The sequence below is a fragment of the Procambarus clarkii genome, chromosome 46, assembly GCF_040958095.1.
Source record: "Procambarus clarkii isolate CNS0578487 chromosome 46, FALCON_Pclarkii_2.0, whole genome shotgun sequence".
Classification (NCBI taxonomy): domain Eukaryota; kingdom Metazoa; phylum Arthropoda; class Malacostraca; order Decapoda; family Cambaridae; genus Procambarus; species Procambarus clarkii.
Window position 1 is genome coordinate 27,950,586 of NC_091195.1, and position 26,807 is coordinate 27,977,392.

General features: G+C 48.5%; 4 protein-coding genes across 5 annotated transcripts in view; all 4 read right to left on the reverse strand.

Moving 5' to 3' along the window:
• Positions 1 to 658, reverse strand: part of LOC123770625 (uncharacterized) — a 27,917-nt gene extending 27,259 nt beyond the window's left edge. For both annotated transcript variants that reach the window (XM_069301869.1, XM_069301868.1), the window contains exon 1: positions 502 to 658. The gene's annotated coding sequence lies outside the window, so the exon portion shown is untranslated. The remainder of the gene's footprint in view (positions 1 to 501) is intronic.
• A 3,983-nt stretch (positions 659 to 4,641) lies between these two features.
• On the reverse strand, positions 4,642 to 5,184 carry LOC138350585 (flagellar attachment zone protein 1-like). Its single transcript, XM_069301607.1, has one exon. The coding sequence runs from the start codon at positions 5,182 to 5,184 to the stop codon at positions 4,642 to 4,644; it is 543 nt and encodes a 180-aa protein (XP_069157708.1).
• Positions 5,185 to 6,034: 850 nt separating this feature from the next.
• On the reverse strand, positions 6,035 to 17,974 carry LOC138350586 (GATA zinc finger domain-containing protein 14-like). The gene is made up of 5 exons (XM_069301608.1): positions 17,950 to 17,974; positions 12,930 to 13,075; positions 8,835 to 11,091; positions 8,120 to 8,284; positions 6,035 to 7,077 (listed from the first exon to the last, which is right to left on the reverse strand). Exons 1-3 carry the CDS (start codon positions 17,972 to 17,974, stop codon positions 9,613 to 9,615), a joined length of 1,650 nt encoding a protein of 549 aa, XP_069157709.1. The 3' UTR covers positions 6,035 to 7,077; positions 8,120 to 8,284; positions 8,835 to 9,612.
• A 4,562-nt stretch (positions 17,975 to 22,536) lies between these two features.
• LOC123770564 (mucin-2) overlaps positions 22,537 to 26,807 on the reverse strand; it is a 40,198-nt gene continuing 35,927 nt past the window's right edge. Inside the window, exons 4-5 of the mRNA XM_069301859.1 lie at positions 25,430 to 25,609; positions 22,537 to 23,991 (exon numbers count right to left, since the gene is read on the reverse strand). Of these exons, the coding sequence (XP_069157960.1) occupies positions 23,566 to 23,991; positions 25,430 to 25,609 (606 nt within the window). The 3' untranslated portion in view covers positions 22,537 to 23,565. The remainder of the gene's footprint in view (positions 23,992 to 25,429; positions 25,610 to 26,807) is intronic.

A 26,807-nucleotide genomic window follows, 5' to 3' on the forward strand; every position in this document is an offset into this window, starting at 1 on the left:
TGTGTGTGTCACTGGTGTGTGTGTGTGTCACTGGTGTGTGTGTGTGTCACTGGTGTGTGTGTGTGTCACTGGTGTGTGTGTGTGTGTCACTGGTGTGTGTGTGTGTGTCACTGGTGTGTGTGTGTCACTGGTGTGTGTGTCACTGGTGTGTGTGTGTGTGTGTCACTGGTGTGTGTGTGTGTGTCACTGGTGTGTGTGTGTGTGTCACTGGTGTGTGTGTGTCACTGGTGTGTGTGTGTCACTGGTGTGTGTGTGTCACTGGTGTGTGTATGTGTCACTGGTGTGTGTGTGTCACTGGTGTGGGTGTGTGTCTCTGGTGTGTGTGTGTCACTGGTGTGTGTGTGTGTGTGTCACTGGTGTGAGCCAGCAGCATGAGCCACACGTGCTAACAACAGATGTGCCTCACTGATTCACTGTTAACAGTAACCACTGTACACCAATCAGGTGAACACTGAATCAGACGCAGGCAACAGATGTCGTATTTAATTCCACCTTTAGTACCTTTCAATATCCTTTTACGTTTCTATCTCTCCCGTTGCCGTTCCCTTCCGTTGCCGTTCCCTTCCGTTGCCGTTCCCTTCCGTTGCAGTTCCGTGCCAGCACCAGGAGAACTACTGGCTCCGCCACCGCTGGTACACTCGAGTCAGAGAGTGATAAGGTTAGCAATTATGTTCCTTAACTTATCATCTAAGCCTCCTGGAGGCTATCTGTTAAGACTGTGTACTGTGTATTGTGTAAGGCTTTGTCTTATCAACAATATGTTCACAAGTTCAATGGTGAACAGTACTTTAGCAGGTTCACAAGATCAGTAGTGAACTTAAGGTTGCAATGATCTACGACGCGGTCTGGGGTTGAAGTCTCTCAACATGTTGATCTCGTTATGATCAAGTGTAAATCCTGCTTAAGTCTGGCTTTCCTGTTTGTAGGTGCGCTCCGCGTTCCTCACTTGTGACTACGTGCTCATTTGGCCTCTATTGACTGACAGCTTCACTACAGGTGATTTACTGACTGATTATGTTCTTAGTGAAGCGCGCTTGCGTCCACGCACACACACAGGGATACGGAGGAGACACTTAACTATAGACCTGTATCACTGACAAGCATCCCCTGTAAAATACTGGAAAGAATAATAAGGCTACGACTGGTTGCACACCTGGAGAACGTCAGGTTTGTGAACAAACATCAACATGGGTTTTGGACAGGGAAATCTTGCCTAACTAACCTTTTGGAATTCTATGATAAAATAACAGTGATAAGGCAGGACAGAAGGCTGGGCAGACTGCATATTTCTGGACTGCTAAAAAGCCTTTGATACAGTACCGCACATGAGACTGCTGTTTAAACTCGAGAGGCAGGCGGGGGTGGGGGGAAAGGCCTTAGCATGGGTAAGGAACTACCTAACAGGAAGGAGCCAGAGAGTTACGGTAAGGGGCGAAAAGTCGGACTGGCGAACAGTAACGAGTGGAGTACCTCAAGGATCGGTGCTGGGACCAATTATGTTTCTAGTATATGTTAACGACATGTTTACAGGCGTAGAGTCCTACATGTCGATGTTGGCGGATGACCCAAAGTTGATAAGAAGAGTTGTGACAGGTGAGGATTGTAGGATCCTCCAAGAGGACCTGAACAGGTTGCAGAGATGGTCAGAGAAATGGCTACTGGAATTCAACACGAGCAAATGTAAAGTTATGGAAATTGGACTAGGAGATAGGAGACCAAAGGGACAGTACACAATGAAGAGGAACTGCCTACCTGTGACGACGCGAGAAAGAGACCTGGGGGTGGACGTAACACCTAATCTATCTCCTGAGTCACATATAAATATGATAACGACAGCAGCGTACTCTACACTGGCAAAAGTTAGAACATCATTCAGAAACCTAAGTGAGAAGGCATTTAGGGCGCTTTACACTGCCTACGTGAGGCCAGTCTTAGAGTATGCCGCCTCATCATGGAGTCCCCATCTGAAGAAGCATATAAGGAACGGGAAAAGGTTCAGAAGTTTGCGAAGAGACTCGTCTCAGAGTTACGAGGGATGGGATATGAAGAGCAACTTAAGGAGTTGAACCTGACGACGCTAGAAAAACGGACAAAGAGAGAAGAGACATAAAATACTCAGGGGGATTGAAAGTGTGCAAATAGAAGAAATGTTCGCATTGAATACCAGTAGAACAAAGGGACATGGGTGGAAGCTTGAGATTCAGATGAGTCACAGAGATGTTAGAAAGTGTTCATCTAGCGTGAGAGTAGTGGGGAAATGGAATGAATTAAAGGAGCAGGTTGCAAACTTCCTTTATAATTTTAAGAGTTGGTAGGATATATAAATAAAACGTTGAAACTCGCTTTAAGACCACCACAACACCTTACTGACCAACCAGCAAGTTTGGTGTTGGACTTAAGACCTATCAACCTCTGGAGAGTTATTAAGACCACCACAACACCTTACTGACCAACCAGCAAGTTTGGTGTTGGACTTAAGACCTATCAACCTCTGGAGAGTTATTAAGACCACCACAACACCTTACTGACCAACCAGCAAGTTTGGTGTTGGACTTAAGACCTATCAACCTCTGGAGGGTTATTAAGACCACCACAACACCTTACTGACCAACCAGCAAGTTTGGTGTTGGACTTAAGACCTATCAACCTCTGGAGGGTTATTAAGACCACCACAACACCTTACTGACCAACCAGCAAGTTTGGTGTTGGACTTAAGACCTATCAACCTCTGGAGGGTTATTAAGACCACCACAACACCTTACTGACCAACCAGCAAGTTTGGTGTTGGACTTAAGACCTATCAACCTCTGGAGGGTTATTAAGACCACCACAACACCTTACTGACCAACCAGCAAGTTTGGTGTTGGACTTAAGACCTATCAACCTCTGGAGGGTTATTAAGACCACCACAACACCTTACTGACCAACCAGCAAGTTTGGTGTTGGACTTAAGACCTATCAACCTCTGGAGAGTTATTAAGACCACCACAACACCTTACTGACCAACCAGCAAGTTTGGTGTTGGACTTAAGACCTATCAACCTCTGGAGAGTTATTAAGACCACCACAATAGCTCACCTAATTGTTCTTGCGGGGGTTGAGCTCTGGCTCTTTGGTCCCGCCTCTCAACTGTCAATCAACTGGTGTACAGGTTCCTGAGCCTATTGGGCTCTATCATATCTACACTTGAAACTGTGCATGGAGTCAGCCTCCACCACATCACTGCCTAATGCATTCCACCTGTTAACTATTCTGACACTGAAAAAGTTCTTTCTAACGTCCCTGTAGCTCATGTGGGTACTCAGTTTCCACCTGTGTCCCCTTGTTCTGTTAAATAATAGTTAGCCAAAGAATCTGCCTTTAAAGGAGCCGTTGAGTGTAACCTTGGATTGTCAATGAGCAATCTGAGAGCAGCAGTACACCGAGAACTTCAACAAGATCTTGTAGATCTGAGGCAAAGTGAAATTGACACCAGTAATTCCATCTATCATCATACTATCATGCAAGAGGAGCCACACATCTATGGATCATCCAATAAAATCAGCAGACTTCTAGATGGTACTACTGCTCAGCTTAGTCTCGGTTACAAGTATCTCTGGGAATTGTCATTATCTGCTGATGTAGACCTGACCAAATGTAAACTGTGTCAACAAAATTATTCGCACACCCTCCGTCACTATGTGATGGAGTGCGAAAAGATACGTGAATTTAGAGACAATTCTATAACCAATGTTCCAGCGATGTGTCAATATTTCATTCAAAATGATCTGCTACCAGAAATTTTAGCCAAATATCCCCAGTTTGCTAACTGTAGGTAGTAACTGAGTGATTGTAACCTATCCACCGCTGCCCACTGGATGGGGGGCGGTGTGCAGGACAAACATATCAATTGTGACACTAACTCTCCACATATGTCAGTTGCTTAATTTAGAACCTGTACTTGAGGTCGATCTCGAACCCATTGATGATGTGACGACTTATACTGAATTTTGTAACTAGCTCATCAAGATTGTAACTTGCTTAGCTAAATGAATTGTGGGGTTCAGTCCCTGAGCCCATTATGTGCCTCTGTAACCCTTTCCACTTCTGCCCACAAGATGGGTATGGGGTGCATAATAAGTGAACTAAACTAAAACTAACTATCTACCCTGTCAATTCCCTTGTTAAGGACCTGCCCGAAACCCTATGCGTACTAGTGGCTTTAGGTATTGTATGTACTACCTCTATCTATAAATCCAACATTATGTTTGTAAAACAACTATGTATGTACTTTCCTGAATAAAATTTACTTTACTTTACTGTAACAACTCTTGTATACATAAATAAAATAAAAATGAAATGAGTATTTTCTGTATTTTTATAATTAAGACTATTATTGGAATTGTTCATAACTTCAGTATTCTTCTGAAATCAGATTTCATTATATCGTATCATTAGTTGTAATTTTGCCATTACACTTCTGTTAGATAATTACACTCATTATTTATGTTCTGGCTTCTCCCAGCAGCCATCGCTAACTCTATGTCCTCTCAGGTGTTCATGCAATATTCTCACATATATATTTGAATAATAAAAGTGTATCATAATGTGGAACGCGCCAATATATGCTTGTTTATTGTGGCAATTATACTCGACTTATAATCACCGAGGCTGTAGTTTGTCACGCCACCCACACTCCACGGTACGAGCGAGTAGTTTGTGATCACGACACCTGCACTCCACGGTACGAGCGAGTAGTTTGTGATCACGACACCCGCACTCCATGGTACGAGCAAGTAGTTTGTGATCACGACACCCGCACTCCACGGTACAAGCAAGTAGTTTGTGATCACGACACCTGCACTCCATGGTACAAGCAAGTAGTTTGTGATCACGACACCCGCACTCCATGGTACGAGCAAGTAGTTTGTGATCACGACACCCGCACTCCACGGTACAAGCAAGTAGTTTGTGATCACGACACTCGCACTCCACGGTACAAGCGAGTAGTTTGTGATCACGACACCCGCACTCCATGGTACGAGCAAGTAGTTTGTGATCACGACACCCGCACTCCACGGTACAAGTGAGTAGTTTGTGATCACGCCACTCGCACTCCACGGTACAAGCGAGTAGTTTGTGATCACGACACCCACACTCCATGGTACGAGCAAGTAGTTTGTGATCACGACACCCGCACTCCATGGTACAAGCGAGTAGTTTGTGATCACGCCACCCGCACTCCACGGTACAAGCAAGTAGTTTGTGATCACGACACTCACGCTCCACGGTACAAGCGAGTAGTTTGTGATCACGACACCCGCACTCCACGGTACGAGCAAGTAGTTTGTGATCACGACACCCGCACTCCACGGTACGAGCAAGTAGTTTGTGATCACGACACCCGCACTCCACGGTACAAGCAAGTAGTTTGTGATCACGACACCCGCACTCCACGGTACGAGCAAGTAGTTTGTGATCACGACACCCGCACTCCACGGTACAAGCAAGTAGTTTGTGATCACGACACCCACACTCCACGGTACAAGTGAGTAGTTTGTGATTACGCCACCCACACTCCACGGTACAAGTGAGTAGTTTGTGATCACGCCACCCGCGCTCAGTCAGTCAACTTGGGTGCACATCAGATGTACCACCTTCTATATGGTCTTAGTGAATTGCCTTGGCAGTTCAATAATAGTTGTGGTGTTGGGTAATATATATTGTCGCTCTGTGCATATTATACTCTGTTGTTTACAGCGCCCGAGTCATTGAAACTGAAATTAGTGTTAAAGTTTTATTTATTCTATGATATTACATGGTATCTTGTCATCTATATAACATATCATCTATATTACATGGTATTACATGATTACAAGGCTATATTTGCATGGTGCGCAAGTTAGGGACACTGGCTTGTAGTTCAGTGCCTCCTGTCTATCTCCTTTCTCACATATCTGAACAACATTGGCCGTCTTCCAAATTTTTGGCAGTTCTCCTGTTACCATTGATTTGTTACACACCATTGAAAGAGGAAAGCATAGTGCTTCTGCTGCCTCCTTAAGGATTCATGACGAGATTTTGTGTGTGTGTGTATGTGTATGTGTTCAACAAGGAACAAGTAACTTTGTTGTAAAAAAAAAAGGCGAAGTTTCCGTAGCATAAATCATTATTAGATTAAAACAGAAAAGAATGGCATTACATATATTTTCCAATAAATAGTTGCATGTGGAAAAATTACATGACACAAGTATTACACATATATGTTTAACATTTTAAATAAATGAAAAAAACTAGTTGAGATTAATAGCAGACAATATTTAGTAAATATAAACACCAAAATACATGATTGTATATAACAAACATTAATCACACTTCCAAATGAACAGTTACTAGAAGCAACATTCAGAAAACATTACAGCTCACAAGGTAGTGTTTTCTGTATGGTCAGCGCTGGTAAATGTGTCTTGATAGCACTTAAACCTCCAAAGTGACCATCGTTGAAGTGCCTCGCTGCCCACTGCGCTGCTCAAGGGGTTACGGGTCGAAATTGCTGTTGTGTTGTGGATTTTGAAAAGATCGATAGAGCGGATTGCCCCTTCTTCCAGGAGCCCCTAGATAGTCGTTTGTCCTTGAAGTGTCAAAGGCTTGCCTGGAGGACTTGGTGTCGAAGTCACAACGACTCTTGGAGTGTAAGTGATCGTACCAACTCGTAATCTTGGACTTTGAGGGTGTCTGGATGTCCGTAGCGCCCCGGTACCCCTTCGGAGTCTGATAAACATGTAAATCTCCATACACCTTCGGGGCGCTGTGGTTCTTGGCGCCCTGAAACTCTCTAGGAGCGTGAAAATCCCCATCGCTGAGGTAATCCTTGGTAGCCTGGTAGTGGGGTTCTTCGTGTGCCTCAAGAGACCTTTGGGAACCAGTTCGATTCAAGTGCTTCGGGTCCCTGAGGTCCATCGAGAACCCAGGGTTGTCGTGGGCTTTCGCCGAAGTCCTCCGCGCAGGGACCTGGTAGTGGTAGCCTGCCTCAAGAGTACTCTGAGAGTCGTACTTCGATGTGGTGATACTCAGGGCGGGAGTCTTCTTCGCCACCGACTGCCAGAACAAAAAAGGTCATTTTACCTATCTTCTGGGGCTTGTGTTGGTTCATAAAAATGTGGTATTTACCCTACCTTGTGGTACCTATCCTACATTGTGATACCTATCCTGCCTTGTAGTACCTACTCTGCCATTGGGTAACTATCCCTACCATGTAGTGCCTCTCACCTTCTGGCATCTATCCTGCCTTCATGTACCTATCCTACCGCATGGTACCTATTTTTTCCCCTTGTTGAATGTATCGTGCCATGTGGAATCTACCATAATACAACCATCCTACCTTAATACAACCATCCTACCTTATTAACTCCATGTAACCAACCATACCCCCTAAATGTCAACCCATGTCTTGCTATTTTCAAACAATACTGTTTGTTGACCAACTTGTTTAATTGCTGATTTCTAACTATATCCCCCCCCCCCTGTCAACACAATTTATAGTTTAATCTCAATTACTATTAAGTTTTAGTCTAAGTGGGTTTTCCCCCACACCTTGCCCAAAACGCTGTGGGTATGAGTGCTTTTAGATATTGTATGCACTAGGCTTTTTTTTTTTTTTTTGAGATATATACAAGAGTTGTTACATTCTTGTACAGCCACTAGTACGCGTAGCGTTTCGGGCAAGTCCTTAATCCTATGGTCCCTGGAATACGATCCCCTGCCGCGAAGAATCGTTTTTTCATCCAAGTACACATTTTACTGTTGCGTTAAACAGAGGCTACAGTTAAGGATTTGCGCCTAGTAAATCCTCCCCGGCCAGGATACGAACCCATGACATAGCGCTCGCGGAACGCCAGGCGAGTGTCTTACCACTACACCACGGAGACTTCTTACCACTACACCACGGAGACTTCTTACCACTACACCACGGAGACTTCTTACCACTACACCACGGAGACTTCTTACCACTACACCACGGAGACTTCTTACCACTACACCACGGAGACTCTATCTATAAATCCAACATTATGTTTGTAACTCATCTCTTATGTATGTACTTTTACCTGAATAAACATTTTGATTTGAATTTGATCCCTACCTGCTTCCTGCGAGTGTTGGTACAGGTGCTGGCTACGAGGACCACCACCAAGGCCAGGAGCAGGAGGCCGCCCACCACACCCACCACAATCACCACCGTCGGGTCAGCTGCTGACTCTAGGTCGTCCAGCTGGCTCTGGACGACCTCTTCAGCTCGGGTCACGACCTGTCGGGTGGGATGGTTGGCTGCTGTTAGTTGTGTGAGGGATAGGAACTCTCAGGAGACAGCGTCAAGCCATTACGACGGTGTAGCACTGGGAAGGGGTCAGGATAAGGGTTTGGGATGGGACGGAGGTAAGGAATGGTGCCCAACCACTTGTGGACAGTCGGGGATTGAACGCCGACCTGCATGAAGCAAGACCGTCGCTCTACCGTCCACTCCAAGTGGAGGAAGGGTGTGCAAGCAGATATTAACTTCATAAACCTGAATTCTAAATCTAAAATCTTGTGTCAAGTTGATCCTCAGCCGGAAATATCGTCTTTACGCACATGTCCAAGAGTGTCAAAGCAATAACCACTAGCATGAGGACATGACAGACATATATAGACACTCATTGTCCAGGTGACGACAAAATTAGCTTCGTTAGATTAATATTTTAGTCTACCTTATCCCAAGAATATTTTCTCACTTTCATAAATAGAAAACGTTTTAATGATAAACTAAAGCAAACTGACACATGAACAAGTTACAAGTTTCCCGTTGTTCCCTCCCTTACCACTTCCAGCTGGTCGACCTGAGCCTTGAGCGCCGCCTTATCCAGACTGTCAACAAAGACCGTATTGTCCGCTGCCTCGTCCACAATACTGTCCAGCTCCAGCGAGCAGTTGGTCAGTTTGTCTAGCTGATCCTGCGAGATGTCCCCGGCCTGTACCTCCTGCGTCACCTGCAGGATGTCCGCCAGGGTGGCGGTCAGTCGTGCACACAGGTCGTCGTCAGTAGCTGTCGTGTTGGGGTCACAGACTGGGTCGTCGCCCACTGACCTCACACGACGACCAGCTGCTGACGCTGATGCCACTAGCAGCAATGGTTGTGGGTCGGGCCGTGTGCGTACTGGCTGGTGTTGTTTTGGTTGTAAAAGAAGTTGATGGGATTGTAGTTCTTGTTTTAGCTTACCTGTTATTCTAACCTTGGTTGGAATGGGAGTTTGTGGGGTTGTGGTAGCTGGTTTTGTTGTTGTTGTAGTAGTGGTAGTTGATAGGGTTGTTGTGGTGGCTGGTGAGGTTGTTGTTGTGGTAGTTGGTGGGGTTGTTGTAGTAGTGGTAGTTGATAGGGTTGTTGTGGTGGTTGGTGGTGTTGTGGTAGTTGGTGGGGTTGTTGTGGTAGTTGATGGGGTTGTTGTGGTAGTTGATGGGGTTGTTGTGGTAGTTGGTGGGGTTGTTGTGGTAGTTGATGGGGTTGTTGTGGTAGTTGGTGGGGTTGTTGCTGTGGTAGTTGGTTGGGTTATTGGTGTGGAAGTTGATGGGGTTGTTGTGGTAGTTGGTGGGGTTGTTGTGTTAGTTGGTGGGGTTGTTGTTGTGGCAGTTGATGGGGTTGTTGTTGTGGTAGTTGATGGGGTTGTTGTGGTAGTTGGTGGAGTTGTTGTGGTAGTTGGTGGGGTTGTTGTGGTAGTTGGTGGGGTTGTTGTTGAGGTAGTTGATGGGGTTGTTGTTGTGGTAGTTGATGGGGTTGTTGTTGTGGTAGTTGATGGGGTTGTTGTGGTAGTTGGTGGAGTTGTTGTGGTAGTTGGTGGGGTTGTTGTGGTAGTTGGTGGAGTTGTTGTGGTAGTTGGTGGGGTTGTTGTGGTAGTTGATGGGGTTGTTGTGGTAGTTGGTGGAGTTGTTGTGGTGGCTGGTGGGGTTGTTGTGGTGACTGGTGGGGTTGTTGTGGTGACTGGTGGGGTTGTTGTGGTGACTGGTGGGGTTGTTGTGGTGGTTGGTGGGGTTGTTGTGGTGGTTGGTGGGGTTGTTGTGGTGGTTGGTGGGGTTGTTGTGGTGGCTGGTGGGGTTGTTGTGGTGGTTGGTGGGGTTGTTGTGGTGGTTGGTGGGGTTGTTGTGGTGGTTGGTGGGGTTGTTGTGGTGGTTGGTGGGGTTGTTGTGGTGACTGGTGGGGTTGTTGTGGTGACTGGTGGGGTTGTTGTGGTGACTGGTGGGGTTGTTGTGGTGACTGGTGGGGTTGTTGTGGTGGTTGGTGGGGTTGTTGTGGTGGTTGGTGGGGTTGTTGTGGTGGCTGGTGGGGTTGTTGTTGTGGTAGTTGATGGGGTTGTTGTGGTAGTTGATGGGGTTGTTGTGGTAGTTGGTGGAGTTATTGTGGTGGCTGGTGAGGTTGTTGTGGTGACTGGTGGGGTTGTTGTGGTGGCTGGTGGGGTTGTTGTGGTGGCTGGTGGGGTTGTTGTGGTGGCTGGTGGGGTTGTTGTGGTGGCTGGTGGGGTTGTTGTGGTGGCTGGTGGGGTTGTTGTGGTGGCTGGTGGGGTTGTTGTGGTAGCTGGTGGGGTTGTTGTGGTAGTTGGTGGGGTTGTTGTGGTGGCTGGTGGGGTTGTTGTGGTAGTTGGTGGGGTTGTTGTGGTAGCTGGTGGGGTTGTTGTGGTGGCTGGTGGGGTTGTTGTGGTGGCTGGTGGGGTTGTTGTGGTGGCTGGTGGGGTTGTTGTGGTAGTTGGTGGGGTTGTTGTGGTAGCTGGTGGGGTTGTTGTGGTGGCTGGTGGGGTTGTTGTGGTGGCTGGTGGGGTTGTTGTGGTGGCTGGTGGGGTTGTTGTGGTGGCTGGTGGGGTTGTTGTGGTAGCTGGTGGGGTTGTGGTAGTTGGTGGGGTTGTGGTAGCTAGTGGGGTTGTTGTGGTGGCTGGTGGGGTTGTTGTGGTGGCTGGTGGGGTTGTTGTGGTGGCTGGTGGGGTTGTGGTAGCTGGTGGGGTTGTTGTGGTAGTTGATGGGGTTGTTGTGGTGGCTGGTGGGGTTGTTGTTGTGGCTGGTGGGGTTGTAGTACTCATGACAATGGCCATCAATCTATCAAGGGAGTTCTCAATATGGGTGAGTTCCTCCTTGATGCCCTCCAGCACCGCCTGCGTCGGCTCTGTCACGGAGAAAGAAAATGGGACAAGGAGAAATGTATAGGTAATTTTGTTTATGCATTTGTGATAAAAACAACCTGTCCTCAGGTGGGGTATGTACCCCTCGTCGTAATCACTTCAAAACCACTTCGTAATCCCCTATTATCTACTCCCTATCCATGGTTAGGTTAGGGTAAGATCTAGTTAAGTTTGGTTAAGTTATGTTTGGTCACATTAGGTTAAAACTGTATTATTGTAAACGTGTGACATGAAATTCAAAAACTGTTTGAGTATCCCCTGGAATTTGCCATTGAAGAAAACCTTGGCTATATAGAGGTTATCATAGAAAACGAGTACACAACAGGTAGTTTCTGTTTTAAACCATGGATTTATAATACAATTCAGTTCTAATTTGAGATTTTTCTTAGGTTACGACAACAACAGACATCAACATCAGACATTACCTCATCAACACCAGACCGTCCTCATCAACACCAGACCGTCCTCATCAACACCAGACCGTCCTCATCAACACACAGACCGCCCTCATCAACACCAGACCGTCCTCATCAACACCAGACCGTCCTCATCAACACCAGACCGTCCTCATCAACACCAGACCGTCCTCATCAACACCAGACCGTCCTCATCAACACACAGACCGCCCTCATCAACACCAGACCGTCCTCATCAACACACAGACCGCCCTCATCAACACCAGACCGTCCTCATCAACACCAGATCGTCCTCATCAACAACAGACCGTCCTCATCAACACACAGACCGCCCTCATCAACACCAGACCGTCCTCATCAACACCAGACCGTCCTCATCAACACACAGACCGCCCTCATCAACACCAGACCGTCCTCATCAACACCAGACCGTCCTCATCAACACCAGACCGTCCTCATCAACACCAGACCGCCCTCATCAACACACAGACCGCCCTCATCAACACCAGACCGCCCTCATCAACACCAGACCGTCCTCATCAACACCAGACCGTCCTCATCAACACACAGACCGCCCTCATCAACACACAGACCGCCCTCATCAACCCCAGACCGTCCTCATCAACACCAGACTGTCCTCATCATCACCAGACCGTCCTCATCAACACCAGACCGTCCTCATCATCACCAGACCGTCTTCATCAACACCAGACCGTCCTCATCAACACCAGACCGTCCTCATCATCACCAGACCGTCCTCATCATCACCAGACCGTCCTCATCAACACCAGACCGTCCTCATCAACACCAGACCGTCCTCATCATCACCAGACCGTCCTCATCATCACCAGACCGTCCTCATCATCACCAGACCGTCCTCATCAACACCAGACCGTCCTCATCAACACCAGACCGTCCTCATCATCACCAGACCGTCCTCATCATCACCAGACCGTCCTCATCATCACCAGACCGTCCTCATCAACACCAGACCGTCCTCATCATCACCAGACCGTCCTCATCAACACCAGACCGTCCTCATCAACACCAGACCGTCCTCATCAACACCAGACCGTCCTCATCAACACCAGACCGTCCTCATCAACACCAGACCATCCTCATCAACACCAGACCGCCCTCATCAACACCAGACCGTCCTCATCAACACCAGACCGTCCTCATCAACACCAGACCGTCCTCATCAACACCAGACCGTCCTCATCATCACCAGCCATTAACATGAGCCTCTATAATGGCATAACAGCTGCTGACACTGGTATAACCTACCTGTTTTAGCATGACTGACGCTGACGGCTGACAGCAAAACCACTGACATTACCGTCAGCAGCGGGCCTTCCCTCGCCTTCATTTGACGGAACACCATCTGACGGAACACCATCTGATGGAACACCAGCTGACGGAACACCAGCTGACGGAACACCTGCTGACGGAACACCAGCTGACGGAAGACCAGCTGATGGAACACTGTAAAAGTGTTTGGGTTAGTTTATTTAAATTATATATAGAATATGAGTCACAGACAGGGATTTGGAAAGGCGCCAAGTTGTCGGCCGGAGATCTCACACCTCTAAGCGTTAATGACCCCAAGTGACCTGAGGTCAGATCATGCGAATTTCACCTTGCTTCTACTAATCTCATAATTGGAGCCTGGTAGCCTTCAAACATGCCGACGTTTAAGGAGTGGCTTGGTAGAGTGCCGGAGGCTATCTACTTGTGGGCGGAGTTAGCTACTAGGTTCCCCAATATATACTCGGAGAACTATCGATTCGAGAGCATTAAGAGAAGAACGGCAGTCAGCAGAGCAGAGAAGACAGCCCTAGCAGGGAGGCTGTCGGCCGGCAGGGCGAGAGTCTCCGTCAACTACAGACCCCCCCCCCTCTCTATCCAGCTATAGGCACACACTTGGTGAGTTGAGCAGTAAGGTGACTTGGTCGTGTTTTACAAGTGTTGTGTGATGATCAGGGGCAGTCAGTTGTAGTGTTCTCAGATTCTTGGAGGATGACTCACTTTGAATATTAATCTTTAACATTTTAATTGCATTGCTTAAGTTATGATACTTATCATGAAAAATATAATTGTTGAATTTATTATTTAAATGGACTTTATTTTGTTCCCTAGAGATTTTGAGTTGAGGTGAGAAAGCCTCTGTGGTTACTGGTTTCTTGGTTTAGAATGAGTACATGATAAAGATGGGACCATACTAATAATGATCTCTTGATAACATCTTTGGTGAATATTGTGATACAGACAAGTTCCATTCCTTGTCTTGTATGTAATGATCATGAATGGATGGTGGCAGCATTTCGTCTTCTACTATCTACTCTTCTACTTCTATCTACTCTTCTACTTCTACCTATCTACACCTCTCCCTCCACCCCTCTCTAAACTCTCACTTTCAACTAATGACCCTCCTCGCTCCTCCCACCTCCCTACCTCTCACCCCAAACCCTCACTAATTACTTCACTATTCATTTCTTTCCTCTCGTTTTCTCTTATACGTTTGTGGCAATGATTATGTATTCTAGAGTTCTCTCTAGAGTTTCGGGTAACTGATCCAGTTACGGCGCCTTGTAGTCTTAGCACCTAGGTAGTCAAATACCTAGGTTACAAGGTGTTGAACGAGAGAGGTTGCCTTAGGAACTCTGGGAGTGCTCTAGAATAGTTAGCTAACTGGGGACGGGATAACGGACTAGAGAGAGCTGTTTCCCCCGGCCTCGTTAGTTAACTGGGGGGTGGAATAATGGACAAGATAGAGCTATTTACCCCACCCCCCGTTACACTACCTCAGCTTGAGGGAGACACACACACACAATAGACTACCTCAGCTTGAGACACACACACAGTAGACTACCTCAGCTTGAGAGAGACACACACAGTAGACTACCTCAGCTTGAGAGAGACTCACACACAGTAGACTACCTCAGCTTGAGAGAGACACACACAGTAGACTACCTCAGCTTGAGAGAGACAAACACACAGTAGACTACCTCAGCTTGAGAGAGACACACACAGTAGACTACCTCAGCTTGAGGGAGACACACACACAGTAGACTACCTCAGCTTGAGAGAGACACACACACACACACACACAGCAGACTACCTCAGCTTGAGAGAGGCACACACACAGTAGACTACCTTAGCTTGAGGAAGACACACACACAGTAGACTACCTCAGCTTGAGGAAGACACACACACAGTAGACTACCTCAGCTTGAGGAAGACACACACACAGTAGACTACCTCAGCTTGAGGAAGACACACACACAGTAGACTACCTCAGCTTGAGGAAGACACACACACAGTAGACTACCTCAGCTTGAGAGACACACACACACACACACACACACAGTAGACTACCTCAGCTTGAGTGAGAGAGACACACACACAGTAGACTACCTCAGCTTGAGTGAGAGAGACACACACACAGTAGACTACCTCAGCTTGAGAGAGACACACACACACAGTAGACTACCTCAGCTTGAGGAAGACACACACACAGTAGACTACCACAGCTTGAGAGAGAGACACACACACACAGTAGACTACCTCAGCTTGAGGGAGACACACACACAGTAGACTACCTCAGCTTGAGAGAGAGACACACACACACACACACACAGTAGACTACCTCAGCTTGAGGGAGACACACACACAGTAGACTACCTCAGCTTGAGAGAGACACACACACACACACAGTAGACTACCTCAGCTTGAGGGAGACACACACACAGTAGACTACCTCAGCTTAAGGGAGAGACACACACACACACAGTAGACTACCTCAGCTTGAGAGAGAGAGACACACACACAGTAGACTACCTCAGCTTGAGAGAGAGACACACACACAGTAGACTACCTCAGCTTGAGGGAGAGAGACACACACAGTAGACTACCTCAGCTTGAGAGAGAGACACACACACACACAGTAGACTACCTCAGCTTGAGGGAGACACACACACACAGTAGACTACCTCATCTTGAGGGAGACACACACACAGTAGACTACCTCAGCTTGAGGGAGACACATACTCACCACAGTAGACTACCTCAGCTTGAGAGAGAGACACACACAGTAGACTACCTCAGCTTGAGAGAGACACACACACACAGTAGACTATCTCAGCTTGAGAGAGAGACACACACAGTAGACTACCTCAGCTTGAGGGAGACACACACACAGTAGACTACCTCAGCTTGAGAGAGACACACACACACAGTAGACTACCTCAGCTTGAGAGAGAGACACACACAGTAGACTACCTCAGCTTGAGGGAGACACACACACAGTAGACTACCTCAGCTTGAGGGAGACACACACACAGTAGACTACCTCAGCTTGAGGGAGACACACACTCACCACAGTAGACTACCTCAGCTTGAGAGAGAGACACACACAGTAGACTACCTCAGCTTGAGAGAGACACACACACACAGTAGACTACCTCAGCTTGAGAGAGAGACACACACAGTAGACTACCTCAGCTTGAGGGAGACACACACACAGTAGACTACCTCAGCTTGAGAGAGAGACACACACAGTAGACTACCTCAGCTTGAGAGAGAGACACACACAGTAGACTACCTCAGCTTGAGAGAGACACACACACACAGTAGACTACCTCAGCTTGAGAGAGAGACACACACAGTAGACTACCTCAGCTTGAGGGAGACACACACACAGTAGACTACCTCAGCTTGAGAGAGAGACACACACAGTAGACTACCTCAGCTTGAGAGAGACACACACCACAGTAGACTACCTCAGCTTGAGAGAGAGACACACACAGTAGACTACCTCAGCTTGAGAGAGACACACACACACAGTAGACTACCTCAGCTTGAGAGAGAGACACACACAGTAGACTACCTCAGCTTGAGGGAGACACACACACAGTAGACTACCTCAGCTTGAGAGAGACTCACACACACAGTAGACTACCTCAGCTGGAGGGAGACACACACACACAGTAGACTACCTCAGCTTGAGGGAGACACACACACACAGTAGACTACCTCAGCTTCAGGGAGACACACACACACACACAGTAGACTACCTCAGCTTGAGGGAGACACACACACAGTAGACTACCTCAGCTTGAGAGAGACTCACACACACAGTAGACTACCTCAGCTGGAGGGAGACACACACACACAGTAGACTACCTCAGCTGGAGGGAGACACACACACACAGTAGACTACCTCAGCTTCAGGGAGACACACACACACACACAGTAGACTACCTCAGCTTGAGGGAGATACACACACACAGTAGACTACCTCAGCTGGAGGGAGACACACACACACAGTAGACTACCTCAGCTTGAGGGAGACACACACACACACAGTAGACTACCTCAGCGTGAGGGAGACACACACACAGTAGACTACCTCAGCTTGAGGGAGACACACACACACACACACACACAGTAAACTACCTCAGCTTGAGAGAGAGACACACACACAGTAGACTACCTCAGCTTGAGGGAGACACACACACAGTAGACTACCTCAGCTTGAGGGAGACACACACACAGTAAACTCCGCTTGAAAGAGACACACCACAGTAGACTACCTCAGCTTGAGGGAGACACACACAAACACAGTAGACTACCGCAGCTTGAGGGAGATACACACACACAGTAGACTACCTCAGCTTGAGGGAGACACACACACACACACACAGTAGACTACCTCAGCTTGAGGGAGACACACACACTGTAGACTACCTCAGCTTGAGAGAGACACACACACAGTAGACTACCTCAGCTTGAGGGAGACACACACACACAGTAGACTACCTCAGCTTGAGGGAGACACACACACACACAATAGACTACCTCAGCTTGAGACACACACACAGTAGACTACCTCAGCTTGAGAGAGACACACACAGTAGACTACCTCAGCTTGAGAGAGACACACACACAGTAGACTACCTCAGCTTGAGAGAGACACACACACTGTAGACTACCTCAGCTTGAGAGAGACACACACACAGTAGACTACCTCAGCTTGAGAGAGAGACACACACACAGTAGACTACCTCAGCTTGAGAGAGAGAGACACACACACACAGCAGACTACCTCAGCTTGAGAGAGGCACACACACACAGTAGACTACCTCAGCTTGAGTGAGAGAGACACACACACAGTAGACTACCTCAGCTTGAGTGAGAGAGACACACACACAGTAGACTACCTCAGCTTGAGTGAGAGAGACACACACACAGTAGACTACCTCAGCTTGAGTGAGAGAGACACACACACAGTAGACTACCTCAGCTTGAGCTGTAGCACACACTAGTCGTCAGGTGATTGGTGACATGGTCGTAACTACCGGTACTGCGCAATTCACTCGTCATAGTGGATTAGGTAATCTAGTCCCTTAATCTAGGTTATCTATGGGGAGGAGGTCACCTATTTCCTCCAACAGGATTTAGTTTTAAGCTCTTGGGCCCCGCCTAACTCACCGCCAGTTGGGTATTGTGAGGTCTTAGGGTATTTTGGTAGATTGATGAGGTCAATCAATGACCATTCCCAGTAACCTACGACAGCTGTCTAATTCCCAGGTGAACAGAAGCATCAGGTGAGAACATCAGACATAGCGTCGAGGCTTGCTGTGGACCCTCACGTTGTGAGACACAGCCCTGAGGCTTGCTGTGGACCCTCACGTTGTGAGACACAGCCCTGAGGCTTGCTGTGGACCCTCACGTTGACAGACACAGCCCTGAGGCTTGCTGTGGACCCTCACGTTGTGAGACACAGCCCTGAGGCTTGCTGTGGACCCTCACGTTGTGAGACACAGCCCTGAGGCTTGCTGTGGACCCTCACGTTGTGAGACACAGCCCTGAGGCTTGCTGTGGGGCCCTCACGTTGTGAGACACAGCCCTGAGGCTTGCTGTGGACCCTCACGTTGACAGACACAGCCCTGAGGCTTGCTGTGGACCCTCACGTTGACAGTCACAGCCATGAGGCTTGCTGTGGGGCTCTCACGTTGACAGACACAGCCCTGAGGCTTGCTGTGGGCCCTCACGTTGACAGACACAGTCCTGAGGCTTGCTGTGGACCCTGACATTGACAGTCACAGCCCTGAGGCTTGCTGTGGACCCTCACGTTGACAGACATAGCCCTGAGGCTTGCTGTGGACCCTCACGTTGACAGACATAGCCCTGAGGCTTGCTGTGGACCCTCACGTTGACAGACATAGCCCTGAGGCTTGCTGTGGACCCTCACGTTGACAGACACAGCCCTGAGGCTTGCTGTGGACCCTCACGTTGACAGACATAGCCCTGAGGCTTGCTGTGGACCCTCACGTTGTGAGACACAGCCCTGAGGCTTGCTGTGGACCCTCACGTTGTGAGACACAGCCCTGAGGCTTGCTGTGGACCCTCACGTTGTGAGACACAGCCCTGAGGCTTGCTGTGGACCCTCACGTTGTGAGACACAGCCCTGAGGCTTGCTGTGGACCCTCACGTTGACAGACACAGCCCTGAGGCTTGCTGTGGACCCTCACGTTGACAGACACAGCCCTGAGGCTTGCTGTGGACCCTCACGTTGTGAGACACAGCCCTGAGGCTTGCTGTGGACCCTCACGTTGACAGACACAGCCCTGAGGCTTGCTGTGGACCCTCACGTTGACAGACACAGCCCTGAGGCTTGCTGTGGACCCTCACGTTGACTGACACAGCCCTGAGGCTTGCTGTGGACCCTCACGTTGACAGACACAGCCCTGAGGCTTGCTGTGGACCCTCACGTTGACAGACACAGCCCTGAGGCTTGCTGTGGACCCTCACGTTGACAGACACAGCCCTGAGGCTTGCTGTGGACCCTCACGTTGACTGAAACAGCCCTGAGGCTTGCTGTGGACCCTCACGTTGACAGACACAGCCCTGAGGCTTGCTGTGGACCCTCACGTTGACAGTCACAGCCCTGAGGCTTGCTGTGGACCCTCACGTTGACAGACACAGCCCTGAGGCTTGCTGTGGACCCTCACGTTGACAGACACAGCCCTGAGGCTTGCTGTGGACCCTCACGTTGACAGACACAGCCCTGAGGCTTGCTGTGGACCCTCACGTTGACAGTCACAGCCCTGAGGCTTGCTGTGGACCCTCACGTTGACAGACACAGCCCTGAGGCTTGCTGTGGACCCTCACTTTGACAGACACAGCCCTGAGGCTTGCTGTGGACCCTCACGTTGACAGACACAGCCCTGAGGCTTGCTGTGGACCCTCACGTTGACAGACACAGCCCTGAGGCTTGCTGTGGACCCTCACGTTGACTGACACAGCCCTGAGGCTTGCTGTGGACCCTCACGTTGACAGACACAGCCCTGAGGCTTGCTGTGGACCCTCACGTTGACAGACACAGCCCTGAGGCTTGCTGTGGGCTCTCACGTTGTGAGACACAGCCCTGAGGCTTGCTGTGAACCCTCACGTTGTGAGACACAGCCCTGAGGCTTGCTGTGAACCCTCACGTTGTGAGACACAGCCCTGAGGCTTGCTGTGGACCCTCACGTTGTGAGACACAGCCCTGAGGCTTGCTGTGGGCCCTCACGTTGACAGTCACAGCCCTGAGGCTTGCTGTGGACCCTCACGTTGTGAGACACAGCCCTGAGGCTTGCTGTGGACCCTCACGTTGACAGACACAGCCCTGAGGCTTGCTGTGGACCCTCACGTTGACAGACACAGCCCTGAGGCTTGCTGTGGGCCCTCACGTTGTGAGACACAGCCCTGAGGCTTGCTGTGAACCCTCACGTTGTGAGACACAGCCCTGAGGCTTGCTGTGGACCCTCACGTTGACAGACACAGCCCTGAGGCTTGCTGTGAACCCTCACGTTGTGAGACACAGCCCTGAGGCTTGCTGTGGGGCCCCTCACGTTGTGAGACACAGCCCTGAGGCTTGCTGTGGGGCCCTCACGTTGTGAGACACAGCCTTGAGGCTTGCTGTGGGGCCCCTCACGTTGTGAGACACAGCCCTGAGGCTTGCTGTGGGGCCCCTCACGTTGTGAGACACAGCCCTGAGGCTTGCTGTGGGGCCCTCACGTTGTGAGACACAGCCCTGAGGCTTGCTGTGGACCCTCACGTTGACAGACACAGCCCTGAGGCTTGCTGTGGACCCTCACGTTGACAGTCACAGCCCTGAGGCTTGCTGTGGGGCCCTCACGTTGACAGACACAGCCCTGAGGCTTGCTGTGGACCCTCACGTTGACAGTCACAGCCCTGAGGCTTGCTGTGGGGCTCTCACGTTGACAGACACAGCCCTTGCTGTGGGCTCTCACGTTGACAGACACAGCCCTGAGGCTTGACTGGGTGGGCCCTCACGTTGACAGACACAGTCCTGAGGCTTGCTGTGGACCCTGACATTGACAGTCACAGCCCTGAGGCTTGCTGTGGACCCTCACGTTGACAGACATAGCCCTGAGGCTTGCTGTGGACCCTCACGTTGACAGACATAGCCCTGAGGCTTGCTGTGGACCCTCACGTTGACAGACATAGCCCTGAGGCTTGCTGTGGACCCTCACGTTGACAGACACCGCCCTGAGGCTTGCTGTGGACCCTCACGTTGACAGACATAGCCCTGAGGCTTGCTGTGGACCCTCACGTTGTGAGACACAGCCCTGAGGCTTGCTGTGGACCCTCACGTTGTGAGACACAGCCCTGAGGCTTGCTGTGGACCCTCACGTTGTGAGACACAGCCCTGAGGCTTGCTGTGGACCCTCACGTTGTGAGACACAGCCCTGAGGCTTGCTGTGGACCCTCACGTTGACAGACATAGCCCTGAGGCTTGCTGTGGACCCTCACGTTGACAGACACAGCCCTGAGGCTTGCTGTGGACCCTCACGTTGACTGACACAGCCCTGAGGCTTGCTGTGGACCCTCACGTTGACAGACACAGCCCTGAGGCTTGCTGTGGACCCTCACGTTGACAGTCACAGCCCTGAGGCTTGCTGTGGACCCTCACGTTGACAGACACAGCCCTGAGGCTTGCTGTGGACCCTCACGTTGACAGACACAGCCCTGAGGCTTGCTGTGGACCCTCACGTTGACAGACACAGCCCTGAGGCTTGCTGTGGACCCTCACGTTGACTGACACAGCCCTGAGGCTTGCTGTGGACCCTCACGTTGACAGACACAGCCCTGAGGCTTGCTGTGGACCCTCACGTTGACAGACACAGCCCTGAGGCTTGCTGTGGACCCTCACGTTGACTGACACAGCCCTGAGGCTTGCTGTGGACCCTCACGTTGACAGACACAGCCCTGAGGCTTGCTGTGGACCCTCACGTTGACAGACACAGCCCTGAGGCTTGCTGTGGGCTCTCACGTTGTGAGACACAGCCCTGAGGCTTGCTGTGAACCCTCACGTTGTGAGACACAGCCCTGAGGCTTGCTGTGAACCCTCACGTTGTGAGACACAGCCCTGAGGCTTGCTGTGGACCCTCACGTTGTGAGACACAGCCCTGAGGCTTGCTGTGGGCCCTCACGTTGACAGTCACAGCCCTGAGGCTTGCTGTGGACCCTCACGTTGTGAGACACAGCCCTGAGGCTTGCTGTAGACCCTCACGTTGACAGACACAGCCCTGAGGCTTGCTGTGGACCCTCACGTTGACAGACACAGCCCTGAGGCTTGCTGTGGGCCCTCACGTTGTGAGACACAGCCCTGAGGCTTGCTGTGAACCCTCACGTTGTGAGACACAGCCCTGAGGCTTGCTGTGGACCCTCACGTTGACAGACACAGCCCTGAGGCTTGCTGTGAACCCTCACGTTGTGAGACACAGCCCTGAGGCTTGCTGTGGACCCTCACGTTGACAGACACAGCCCTGAGGCTTGCTGTGGACCCTCATATACCACACTGGACAGTAAGATACCACACTGGACAAATGCTCCTCATCTTTATTAGCTTAAAACTTTAAGGAAAAATAAAGAACTTTGAATTTAATGTTTATTACAAATCTTCCAGTAACTTTCCTTACGTAATAAAGAAAGGAAAGTCAGAAACATATTTGTTAACATATAACTCTACTTGGCCATCTCACGGGATTACCTTGTTATTTCCCCAAGTTTTTTCCCAAGAGTTATTTCCCCAAGTTATTTTTCCCTAGAGATATTTCCTTAAATAGTTATTTCCTCAGTTATTGCCCAAAAAAGTTATTTCTCCCATCTGTTTTTCCAAAAATTTATTTCCCTCCAAGAGGAATTTGCCCCAAGTTTTATTTCCCTAGAGAGTTATTTTCCCAAGAGTTATTGCTAAAAGAGTTATTTCCCTTAAGAGTTATTTCCTTCAAGAGATATTTCCCCTAAGAGTTTTTTTCCCAAAAGTTATTTTCCCAAAGAGTTATTTCCCAAAGAGCTATTTCCAAAGAATTATTTCCCCTAGAGTTAATTCCCCATCAGTTATTTCCCCAAACGTTATTTCCTTAAGAGTTTTTTTCAATAGTTATTTCCACAAAGAGTTATTTCCCCAAGAGTTATTCCTTCAAGAGTTATTCCTTCAAGAGTTATTTCCCCAAGAGTTATTCCTTCAAGAGTTATTCCTTCAAGAGTTATTTCCCCAAGAGTTATTCCTTCAAGAGTTATTCCTTCAAGAGTTATTTCCCCAAAAGTTATTCCTTCAAGAGTTATTTCCCCTAAGAATTATGTTCTCAAAGAATTAGTTCGTCAAAAGTCATTTACTCAAGAGGTTTTTTTTCCTCTGGGAATTATTTAGTAAATTAGTTATTTCCTCTTGGAGTTTTTCCCTCTGGGAAATATTTGTATATTTTAACTCTTGGTAATGAATTATTTCCCAGCTGTGGATAATATCCCAAGCTGGAAACAACTGCCTTGTTTCAAGGTAGATCTCTACGTGACAACCCCCCCCCCCCCCCACTCCACGAATGGTTAAATCGAAGCATTTCGATTTAGCCAATCTGGTTAATTTCGAAGGATTATGATTAATGACTTATATAGTACGTTAATTATGGTTCTAATCGAAGCAAGGAACCGGTTCGGACTCTGTTGATATGGTGACCATGTCGTTCTAGAGAGTAACGGTCGTCGATATCTGTGGCTGGTGACGACCACCTCTGACGATTGTGGTCTTTCTTGGGAGCTGCTGAAGACAGATGGTTGTCGCTAACAGCCCCCGGAGCGCTGAAGGGCCTTGTGTCCATTGTGTCCATCCAACAGCCGGAGTCTCGACTACCCTTGGGGTTGACACAGAGTCTGTGGTGCCGGGGGAGGCTGCCGGTGTCACAATATGACCTGCGTCTGTTGTCGTACGCGTCGACGGTACTGCGCACTCTGGGGATAGCTCCGATGGCGGGTGTGGTGGCGGTGAAGGCTGGGTTGTCGTGGCCCGCCTCCAGGAAGCTCCTGACGGGGATGTTCTCTCCACACGGCTCCTGCAGGGGGGACATGGCAACCTTCAGGTCAATATTCTTAGCAAAAGTACAAGCTTAACCCTTAAAGGGTGCAATACATCTATAGTTAGGGTGAGTAACTATTGCAGGACGGCGCACCACAGCTAGGTATGGTTCGAAGGACCAAGTAACCTGTTTCCCCACATTAGTTCATCTCAAGCCGAACCTCATCTTGAGGTTATCTTGAGATGATTTCGGGGCTTAGCGTCCCCATGGCCCGGTCCTTGACCAGGCCTCCTTTTTGTTACATCCCCCAGGAAGCAGCTGTCTTACTCCCAGGTACCTATTTACTGGTAGGTAAGAGAGGCATCAGGGTGAAAGAAACATTTTGCCCATTTGTCTTCGCCTCCACCGGGGATCGAACCCGGAACCCCAGGACTACGAATCCGAAGCCCTGTCCACTCAGCTGCCAGACGCCCTCTCACACTACATGGTACTTATATAGTGTCTCTTTCATGGCATTTTTCAGTGCCATGAGCTCGTTATGACGATTATGGATAAATTCGAATTGAATGCTAAGTAACTATCACGTAGGGAAGAGGATGAGCTTGCATGCAACTGTGTGATAGACAGGAGTCAGTCTAGAAATGATCGCTGCTGGAGTGATGTTGTTGACCTAGCAGTAAATATGTACCCAAGAGCTAGGCAGCTGTTGTAGGATGCATCCTGCAGAGGCCTTTTCACCTGGATAAGACCCATAGTCTTCCTGTCCCCCCGACAACAGAAAAGCTTATTAATAATGCTGGCTGTGCACCTGTGTATCATTTTATTCCATAACATTTTAACGTATACAAGTTGAGGATAAAGTTGAGGATAAGTAAGCATCAAATGACGCCACCGAGACGACTGTGTAGTGCCATTAAGCTTAGTGTCACTGTAGTGCCATTAAGCTCAGTGTCACTGTGGTGCCATTAAGCTCAGTGTCACTGTAGTGCCATAAAGCTCAGTGTCACTGTAGTGCCATAAGCTCAGTGTCACTGTAGTGCCATTAAGCTTGGTGTCACTGTAGTGCCATTAAACTTAGTGTCACTGTAGTGCCATTAAACTTAGTGTCACTGTAGTGCCATTAAACTTAGTGTCACTGTAGTGCCATAAGCTTAGTGTCACTGTAGTGCCATTAAGCTTAGTGTCACTGTAGTGCCACAAAGCTCAGTGTCACTATATTTTATGATTCGTGATTAATCTATACTTGTTCAGACTACACACTCTTGGTCTAAACCACAACAACTGTTTATAAACACCTGCAAGAATGTACACTTTCTCAACGTATATTCGCAAAAAACAAGTGGCCAAAACATCAGAAATAGAAAAATACTTACGGTCCATTTAAAACGTAACAATACTTTAGTCAAATGTTTTTTTTCTCACATAGATGTGTTCCCTTATAAGAGAGAGAGAGTAGTAGTTACTTCTTCCTTACCCGAGTGAACTTCTCCTGCCTCATTCTGTGTCTTTTCTTGTGGAAGACATAAGCAGCCACCAAGGTGAGCGCGAGCACCATCGCGGCGCCCACCCCTCCGATCACCGCTGCCAGCGTCACGTCCATTTTCTTCACCCCTGCCAGCGATCGCTTCACCACCCGCTCTGCTCTATCTACAGTCTGTCAAGGTAAGCCTATCATCATTTGATTGATTGATGAAGATTAAGCGATGAGGTGGCACGGGTATGAATAGCCCGTAAGTAGTAGGCCCTCCCCTGCAAACACAAATCATCTAGGAAACGTTCGTCTATCTCTTCCCATAGGTGTGGGAATGATTTGCATTGAGAATGGTGCAGGAGAGCCTTTGAGAAACTTTTAATAAAAAAATCCAAACACAAAGGTTTTATAATAAATTGTTTTTCTACAACTATTTTGTTCCTAATGTATTACAAATAGTTTTTACATGTTTAAATAAAAAATTTATGGTGTTTTTTTTGTAAAATTCATTAATAAATTGTGAATGATATTTATTGGCTCAGTGAAACGTTCAAAATCCATTTAGTTATAATATCATCACCAACCTTTCCTCATTATACAGAGTCGCATATTAACGTAAACTCTTAGGGGCAAAAACTGTCGTACTAGAAAATGGTAGCAACTCAGAAAATTGACATACTGTCCCGTTTTCTGTTTTGGGTCCTTTCGCTAGGTACGACACTAGCACTTTATAAGAGCACTTTAGTACGACAGTTTCTTGACGTTGGTAAACCTTACGAGGACGAGCTGCATCATGACATATGAAGATGCAGTAGCCACAGGGATAATAGACAGACTAAGACACTCGCCTGGCGTTCCGCGAGCGCTATGTCATGGGTTCGTATCCTGGCCGGGAAGGATTTACTGGGCGCAAATCCTTAACTGTAGCCTCTGTTTAACGCAACAGTAAAATGTGTACTTGGTTGTAACAACGATTCTTCGCGGCGGGGATCGTATTCCAGGGACCTGCCCGAAACGCTACGCGTACTAGTGGCTCTACAAGAATGTAACAACTCTTCTATATATCTAAAAAAAAAAAAGAGCAAGGATGCGAGGATACACTAAGAACTGGGATACCAGGACAGACAAAGAACTTTGACACAAGGACAATAGCATGTCCAAGAACAGTAAAAACGTTCCGTCTTCATTCCCATTCTCATGTTATGGTGAAAATTACACATTACAGCTTCTTATCTTCCTGGCAGACGATACTAAACTCAACAAAAATATTGCCTCGTTGGAAGGCAGTGAAAAGCTACAAACAGATATCCACCGACACATTGTGGTGGGGGACAGGCAGCCAGTGTATATATATACCAGTTAGGTATATATCGAGGTCCCC